This window comes from Dioscorea cayenensis, chromosome 19 (assembly GCF_009730915.1).
Source record: "Dioscorea cayenensis subsp. rotundata cultivar TDr96_F1 chromosome 19, TDr96_F1_v2_PseudoChromosome.rev07_lg8_w22 25.fasta, whole genome shotgun sequence".
NCBI classification, from domain to species: Eukaryota; Viridiplantae; Streptophyta; class Magnoliopsida; order Dioscoreales; family Dioscoreaceae; genus Dioscorea; species Dioscorea cayenensis.
The window spans coordinates 1,742,354-1,752,185 of NC_052489.1; the positions used below are offsets into that span (position 1 = coordinate 1,742,354).

At 28.8% G+C, this 9,832-nt stretch overlaps 1 protein-coding gene across 1 annotated transcript; it reads right to left on the reverse strand.

Moving 5' to 3' along the window:
* Positions 1 to 900: 900 nt before the first annotated feature.
* Positions 901 to 4,000, reverse strand: LOC120283952. The gene is made up of 6 exons (XM_039290773.1): positions 3,858 to 4,000; positions 3,498 to 3,746; positions 2,184 to 3,406; positions 1,692 to 2,090; positions 1,385 to 1,614; positions 901 to 1,291 (listed from the first exon to the last, which is right to left on the reverse strand). Exons 2-6 carry the CDS (start codon positions 3,653 to 3,655, stop codon positions 1,040 to 1,042), a joined length of 2,262 nt encoding a protein of 753 aa, XP_039146707.1. The 5' UTR covers positions 3,656 to 3,746; positions 3,858 to 4,000; the 3' UTR covers positions 901 to 1,039.
* Positions 4,001 to 9,832: the final 5,832 nt, after the last annotated feature.

The following is a 9,832-nucleotide window of genomic DNA, read 5'->3' on the forward strand; positions in this document are numbered from 1 at the left end:
AAACCCCCTTGAAGTCTTTCATATTTAATCAACCTCTTTACAATCATTGTATAGAAACTTATAACTGAAATTAGTCCATTAGTTGATTTTCAAGTGAATTTAAGTTAAATATAAAATTATTTTTAAATTTGTTCCTTTTAGCTTCACCATATAGTTTAAAGTTTTTATAATTTTTTAATCGGTTAATATACAAATGAAGAAAGAGATAATAACAACTAAACACAAAATACAAAGGATAAGTGGGTCCATTAGAGATGGATCAAAAAATAAAACAAGAAGTAAACATCCCATAGTATGGAGAACAGCTTTGGGAGAGGAAGCATAGAGAAGAAACTAGCATGTGGCCAGGGTGAAAGCCTCCTCGGAGGACTTGCACTCGCTCTAGCTATCTCTAAACGGGCACTCAGAACTCTAGCCTACATCCAATATTTACAATGGAATCCTCAAACTTTGATCTCTTATTTTCGTTTTTAGGGATTTGAGAAGGTTTTTCGGGTAAGCCTTTATTCTTGGGAGGTGTTGGGCTAGAAAACTGGTTTCCTTATTTCAGCTAGTCGATGGCTTTCTTTTTGTCATTCACTCTGCGAGTGTCAAAAAAAAAAAAATGTTCTACTTGTATAATATGTCATATGAAAAACTATATTTATTTATATACCTCTCAAATTTTTGTTATTCCCTCACTCTCACACACACACTACGAGTGAGATTATGACTCACCATTGCTTTAAGATGAGGGTTATAATTAAAAAAATATGTACTCCCTCTAGACATATGGCTCGTCCACATTGTTAAAAAAACTTATAAATTCTAGATGAAGAATCAAAGAGAAAAATAAATCAAAGGTTATATATATATATATATATTATAGAAGGTTTACAAGCTACTTTCTCAAAAATAAAATGAAAACATAAAAATCACTATTTATATACTGGCATTAAAATAAAAATTAAACTCTTACAAAATAGTCAGAGGTCTAAAATGGAAAAAATAAAAATAACTACAAACTAGTCTCTTGTGCATGTACATAGAAAGTGAAGCATCAACAGGGGAAGAGCAAAAATGCTGGTTCTCTGTGAATTGTTCTCTCTGAAAAAGTGATTTTGCTTAGCTTCTTATGACACCAAACTAACTGATCACTTGTCAGTCTTGACATTTTCAGTACTCTTGCCACCAATTTCATGTCAATTTGTGAGAAAAACAGCTCTTGATTTGATCTATCTTCTCTTGCTTTTTTGAACTTCTTAACAAGACAATTACCAGTTCTCAAAATGTCCTTCAGCTTCTTCTCTTTCTGTAAACAAACACCACAGGAACAACATCATAAAAAGGAAAAGAAAATTTTGATTAATGATTAATTGTAGTTTAATTTGTTTGAAATGCTTACTTTTTGAAGAATTTTTTGAGCAGTGACCAATGTCTCATAGTCTGATGGGTCTTGAAGTTCAACTTGAGATCCAATTAGACTTTTTAAAATCACTGGAGTTTCATCCTTGTCAGCTTTGATGAATTCCCATAAGACTCTAATGGACTCCTCCATGATTTCTTCAAGCAATTCACTAGTAATTGCATAACTTCCTTTTTTCTGTTCTTCAATTTTGTCATTCTTGCAATCCTCTGCAGTATCACCAAGAAATATCAGTAACCGAAATCAATTGAAACATTTTTTTTTTTTAATCTGCATTATAACTTACCTCTGATGACTGGTACTTGAAGAAGATTTCGGAGAATACATCGGTTTTTCACATAATTTGATAGTCTAGGACCTTGGAAGGATTCATTTTCTAGGAACCTATGGATGAGAACTTGGAACTGTTGGAATTCACCAGCAACTTGGTTATACTGATGGCTCCAATGAGGATCAGATTCCGGCAGCTCTCGAGCTTTTTCATACTCCCATCGAAGAAATTCCCATGAAAGACACGTCTGTCCGACATAAACCGTCTCCAAATCACTCTGCAAATCTTTGATGAATTTCTTTGACAAATCATCCCCGCATTTTCGATGCCGAAATGGCCATAAGTTTTGGAACACAATGGATGTCTTTGCTTGAGAAGCCAAGGACTGCAAAGGATCCTTCAATTGTAGAAATCCTGATTCAGAAATTTAAAAGTATCACATTTTGTTTGGTGATACATTATAAAATGTAAATGCCATAACATACATGGTCATAATTTTTTTCTCACCTATTGCATACATCTTTTGGTAATTCAGTATATCAAATTTCCGCATTCGTTCTCGATAACTTTTGTAGAATTTGTGCAGCTCATCTATTGGATCTTCTCGAAGGAACTTCCCGTCAATCTTCAATGGCTTTGGAACTTCAATTGTTTTCGGGCTTTCAGATTCTTCTAAGATTGTTGGCAATCCAGTTGCTCTTGCTTTTCTCAGCTCCATTCTCAATTGCTCTATCAAATCCTGGTGTTCCCAAAGTGACTCAAGCTCATCAAACTCTTCATCATCCAAGTTTTTTGGATTGATTTCTTCGGCCTTTTTCTCTTCATTATCATTGCTTTTGTCTTGTTCTGTTTCCCGGGGGGCATCGTCTTTCATGGAATTCTCTTCGTTTTTGAGCGAAAACAGTTCATCATCAGGACTAGCAATGAACTTTAATCCTTTCAATTGTTTTAACTCAATAAAATGGTCACAAGATTCATCATCAGACCAAAGTTCCTCTGAATGAACTGAATGATCACTTGGAGGTGTCTTGCTCGAGGAACATGAACTTCTGCCACCTATACCATTATCGATGCCAATACGAAAAATCTCTGAATCGAAACTGTGTGAGAACTGTAAAGACATCGCTTTATTCAATGCCGAATCATCGTACTCCTTGAATTCTTCTTTCTCAACATCAGAATCTCCTCCAAAATCTCTCTCTGATAGAAATCCATCACTGTCTGAATCCACAACCAAGTTCTTCACAGAATAACCATCACTAGTACTTGATTCAGAATCCGAATCAAAACCGGAAAACTCTTCTGATATAAACTTAGTTCCATCTGAGCAAAGACTTGTCTCAGAATTACATTTCTTTGGCTTCTTGAAACACAATGCATCCTCTAACAATTCCTTTGAATTGAAGTTCAATTTCAATTCCTCAAGAACAGCTTCCACTGTCTGCTGCTGAAGATCATCATCCACTGCTGAAGATTCTTGAACATGAAAAATTGTCTTCACTTCTGGTTCTTCAAAGAAACCACTGAAATCATTTTCAGATAAAAACTGATACTTGTTAATCTCTGTGATCACTGATGAGGACTTGTTTTCCTTCTCATCCTCAGAAACTTGATACTCAAACTTAAAACAAAAGTCTGAAACTTGCTGTTCTTCTTCCTTTTCTTCTTCTTCTTTTTCTTCCTTTGATTCTTTGATCTCAGAAACTTGAGAAACATTCTCTCTGTTTATCCTACAACAGCAAATTAAAAAAAAAAAGGAATAAGATGTAAAAGACCAGAAAGCAAAGACTGAATGAAAACAGAGAAATCAATTCAAATCACCTGAAAAGATGCTTGGCAATGAAACCAAAGAGGAAGATGATAGAAGCAGTGAAGTGAAACCAGAGAGAAGTCATCACCCTGTAAAGGAATACATCAAGAGACTCTTTCATCACCAAATACAAATGAGAATTATACATGGAAACTCTTCTCCAATCCATAGTATCAATCCAACCACTCCTTGTCTCAGTTTGAAGCAAAGACTTTTTTCATTACTTCATTGAATCCTGCCATTAAGACAAGACTTACCACCTGTAAAAGAATAATTAATAATTATCATTAAAGGGTGTGAGTGTGGGATTAAGGTTTGGTTTAAATAAGAAGAAGAAGAAGGAAAGGTGGGAAAAGAACATGAGAGCTAACTTGGTTCTTGGTGAATGTCCTTGTTGCTTGAGGAACTCCATTGGAGGCTGTTAGCGTTAATGGTAACAGATGAAGAAGATATGTTTGTTGGATGGTCCTATTCTTGTTCTTTGCCTGCCATGTGTTTCCTTTGGAGTGATTTCTCATTTGGAAGTCTGACTAGGCCTTAGATATGACATGTTATCATAGGAATGCAAAGGCTAAAAAACCAAAACTAGTCTTAAAATTTCTAAATTAAGGGCCTCATATATAAACTCACCGTTATTTTTTTTATTAACATACTTTTTCTACCAAATTTAAATAACATATAATAATTATATATAATTAATGATTCTAACTTAATAGTATATATATATTCCGCTTATTTTTATATAAATTATTAAATTATATCATACTATTATTACAATGATCGAAATGCAGTAAGACATTTCGTAATAATACACCTCTTTTTAATGAATGCTATTTATCTATTTTTCACAAAAAGAGTACATTCGACTTCTACGCATCTAGACTAAGCGATTTATCCAGATTGCTATAAATAAATAAATAATATTATGAAGTTAATGAGATTCTTGAAATTACATATAAAAAAATGTTCAAATTTTATACAACTAGATATATGTATAAAAAAATCTAAATCATCATATAGGTCAAGAATTGAATTGAGTGGTTTGTTTATATTACTAGATAAAAATCTTCAAACTCGATAAAAAAAAATTAAAAAATTTTACATACATTTGTGTGGACAAATCATATGTTAAAGATATGCACAAACATAAAAATTACTACCCCAATAGTCAACCCATTTGTACACATTTTTACTATATTTTTAATAATTATTAAATGATATTATTATATAGTAAATTGGACTCTTGCAATTGATATGCAATTTCCTTTTATTCCAAGATGTACATATGGTATCATAAAAGCATAAAAAGGAAAGTTCATCAAACTTGTTATTTATTTCTCCAAAGTTGAATTTTAATAATGAAAAGATTTTTGTTATTCAAAATATTATAATGACTAAAAAGGAAAGAACCTTCCAAATTCTATGTTAATGTTTTCCATTTGCCGTGTTAAGCCAAAAAAGAAAAGGTCCACACGTAGTTGCATTCTCATTTTCTTTAATTTTTTTAATCAATTTATTGTTATTATAATAAGAAACATTACAAGCAAAACAAGACAATCAAAACAACAAAATAAAGCACATTTTTCAATAACTTGTTTTTATGGGTTTTCTCTCAAGTCTTCACCCTCTTAATTTTTAATGGAATATTAATGTGATCTATGGAATAAAGATGACAAGTATTAAAGCTACGGAATGAAACATACTGTCTTTTGATAGTAACATTAACATTGGAATTGTTTTTGTTGAGCAATTATTTGAAGATTTCTTGTCATTCTCTTGATCAAGTTGCACGTTGGATGAACGCATGATAGTGAAAGGATAACAATTCTAAGGTGTGATAAGCAACCATGCTTTAAGATTCTGATTTCGAGTTTTTATTTATTTATTTTTTTTAAATTGAATAAATTATAATTTTATTAAAATAGGAAAAGAGAAGCCAACAACGTTACATAGGAAAAATAGTAACATATAAACATACTGCAAGGATCCACTAGGAGTGGAAACAATAAAAATATAACACTAACTCAGACTACATTTTTTTTTTTTGAATAAAATGGATAAACCACCAATTTATTAAAAAAGAAGAGAGCAGAGGAGTACAGTAGAAAAGGTCGCGAACAAGAAAAATCTGAAAATAAATAACATACTGACATCCTAACTCAGACTACATAAACCTTGAGTTAAGAAAAATCTCTTCTTTGGAGAATCAAAGAAAAAACATAATGGAACTAGTCTTCAGAAAATCAAAGTAATTACTGTAGAAAATAGATGTACTAAAAATCTAATCAAATTAATTCAATGAAAAATTAATTAATTAATTTTAATTAACTATTTTTAAAAATATATATATTTTTTAAAAATTTACATAAATTAAGAGAAAACATTATGTTACATCACGCAAGACATAGATAAATAATACTAAACCATGAGAGTTGTTTTAGAACTAAAAATCACTATAAATTTTGAAGAAAAAAATATCTGAATAGATTATTTATACAAACCACTGAAACCGAATGTCAAACTTTATCTATCGGGCTTGAAGTAAAAAAAAAAACTTAATATAGTTGTGGCTCCGGTAATAAATAAATATATTTTTATTTCATTTTTAATATCGTTTTGAAAATATAAAATTTAACACCAAAATCATTTGATAATATTTTTTTCTTTGTCTGAGAATTATTTAGTTGATGTGAAAATTAAACCTCAATGTTTGAATTTCATTGCTTTTAAATTTTTTCCAAACAATTTTTAACTTCCATGTTTCAAGTGTTCAAAGTCTTACTTTGAACTCTGTATTTTTTAATATATATATACACACACACATATATCACATTGGATAGAATCAATATTTTGGAATAGGTAAATATAATGATTAAAAATATCATTTTAACAATAATATTTTATTTCTTGTTCTGTTCCATCTCTTGGTTTGCGTAGACCAGTGGCGGATGTAAACCAAGGGCAGTAGGGCAAATATATATATATATATATATAATATATACATATATATATATACTATATATAGATATATACATATATAGATATTATATATTACTATAAATCTAAAAAAATCTAATAGATATTTTTATAATATATATACAGATTAAAACTCAAACCCATGAATCATGACTAGCTTGACCAACTCAGGCTAAATTGTATGTTTTACTTCATAAATTTTTCCCACATATGTAAGTGATATGTTATGTTATGTTATATATATACATATTAAAAAATTTACAAGACTCAAAAAATAAAAAATTTAAAAACTACGTACGATGTATTTTCAATTTATGTACCAACTTTTTTTTTCTTTTAACATTTTTTGATTATCCATCCATAAACCACACCTCTAAAGAATATTTATTTTAGATAAACGAACTATTAAATTTAGAAGTGAATCACCGCAATAAATTTTATGATGTTTATTTATCAAAAATAACTTTGGAAGAAGTGGGACTTTTCATAATCTCAAAAGTCTCAAATTAAAATACTGAAGCTGCAACAAATTCAAACATTTATATATATATTAGCGAAAGTTATAAGTCATGTATAAATCTTTATAAATAATGTATTTACCCTGGAACCCTTCACAAATCTTGAAAGATTAAGCTAGTATGTAATTGTATTATTTATGCCAATTTACGCACAAATACAACTTTTTATGGGCCATGCAAGCAATTTTTTTAAAAATTATACAACAACAACAGTAATAATAATAATAATAATAATAATAAGTAATGCCATCTCCATTACCTTCATTCAATCAAGTTGCTACTTGTGCTTATTAGACAAATTCAATTAAATATGAGTACTCTTTCTTTGTGGATATATATATATATATATATATATATATATATAATATTTTTCAAATATTTTTTTAACAATAGTACATATTTTTGATAAAATTATGGACAAATTATGTTAATATTATATCTCATTTTCATACACTATCCACATCATTTAAATAGAAAAATGATGGAAATATCATTTTATGCCTCCCCCTCATTTATTTACTAAGCACCCATAAATAATTCTTTCAACCAATGTTATCAAAATCAGACAAGACATTAAACCGTTCAAGGTCCCAGATCACTGGTGCACCAATTCAACCACCAAATCAATATAAATATTAATAATAAATTATCATATTATATGATAAATAATAAAATATTATGTTAAATAACTTAATGTCTGAAAAGTAAATGAAAAAAAAGATAAATAACTAATAATTTACAAACAAATTTAAAATAAAAAGTTGTGGTTTATCCACATTTATTTCAAAAAAAAAAAACAAATTTAAAACATGTTACAAGACATTTGAAGTTTTAACATACAAAAATTAAAATTAATAAAAAAATAATATTATTAAAAGTCCACATAATTAATATCAACACATCCATGATCCATTCTATACACAACCTCATGAGCAATGACAAATTGACAACTGATTTTTAATTTAAAATGACATTTAAAATCCTAGTATTTTTCATATACAAAAAATTTATTAAAGGCAATAATGTTATTTTAAGGGCCAGTTTATTAAAAACAGGGCGGCTCAACGGGTTATTAATTAAACTGACTGTTTAATACGGTTCATCCTAGGTCAATTGTAACTCTGGGTTAATTATAAAATTGGACCAATTCCATGACCAACTCACCAGTTTAGTATGTCAAACCGAAGGTCTGGTCTGATGCTGATAACAATGCTTTCAACTAAAGTAACCAATGTTGACATAGCCCAACCCTAAACACTAGGCAAAGGAGTCCTATGCTGAAAGTCATAACTTCAAATCCCCCCTGGTTCTAACAAATTCAATTAAATATGATTACTTTTTCTTTAGGATATATATGTGATATTTTCAAATATTTTTTAACAATAAAGATTTTTGATAATTTTATGGACAAATTTGTTTAATACTATATCTTATTTTCGTACTCATCATTTAAATAACAAAAACATGATGGAGGTAAGAACTTCAAAATTATAAATTCACTTGATAAATAAATCCTATAATTATATATTGATATAGATTTTTAACACATTGGCATCACTTGATAAATAAATCATATAATTATAAACTGAAAACTTGGGTCTCAATTTATTAAATAAAGAGTTGCAAGTAAAGTTTTTAAGAGGTAATTTATATTTATTATTTTCACATGTTGGAAGCTTACTATTAACTTAATCTATTTTAGAATCTCATTTTTTTAACTATTAAATTTATGTTCAAAGTTTAATATTAAATTCATGTTTTTTATTTGTTACGTTGTTCAGAATTACTTAAATTTAGTTGAATTTATATAATTATATGTATATCATGTGACCCATGTCTTCATATGATGAAACTATAAATTATTTCTATTATATTTTGATATGTTAATTATTTAAAATAGAGGCATAAATATATTTTTGAAGGAAAAAACAATAAAGTTTCAATTATATCAAACAAAATTGTCTAAAATAGAGTAAAAATGAATATAGAAAACTTATTGAATATTTTAAACTAAAACCAAAATTTAGTGGAATTGATAAAAAGATTGAAACCCTCGTTAAGAGCAATTATAAATGTTTAGTTGTTGTTATTATTATTATGATTATGATTATTATTATTATTATTATTAGTGTTATTAGTGAATAATAGACGACAATGTCACTTTTTATGAATATAAAGCAAGATCTTGGGAACCCGGATGTCGATATATGCAGTATGAAAATAGTATAGGGATCCCGGGGTGAGCATTGTATGACGACGGGAGAACAGATCTTGGTGGGGAGATTTGAACCCATGACCTCCCCCTTACACTTTGATGTCCAACCATTGGGCTATCCAGATGATTGACTTTTTTAAAAACTTTTTTTTTGAATAATAGACGATAATCGCCCTTTTTTTATGAATATAAACAGTACTGGAACCCGGATGTAATGTACAATATTTATTACAGTATGAGAATAGTATTGGAACCCTTTTTTGACATTATAAACATTTTTTTTATTTTCACCAATATTATAATAAATTTCAGGACACATATATTCCTCGCACAACTCAAAATATTTTAAAACTAATAATTTCACACATCTTAAATCTAAATTGTCATGATGATAAAGTGAAAAGGTCATTCCTAAACCCTCATCTTTTTCCATAATTTTAAACTCAAAACTTAAAAAAGCGGAGAAAATTTCAAAGAGCCAATCAACAAAAGATCAATGGTGATGGTAGGAGAAATGTATCCAAGTTAATGTAATCATATTATCTTAAAGGACTTGCAAACCTTAGCCAGAAAGACAATAATATTAATGAGCTTATATATGATCAAATGATAAGACTTTGACACAAGAGACTTTGTG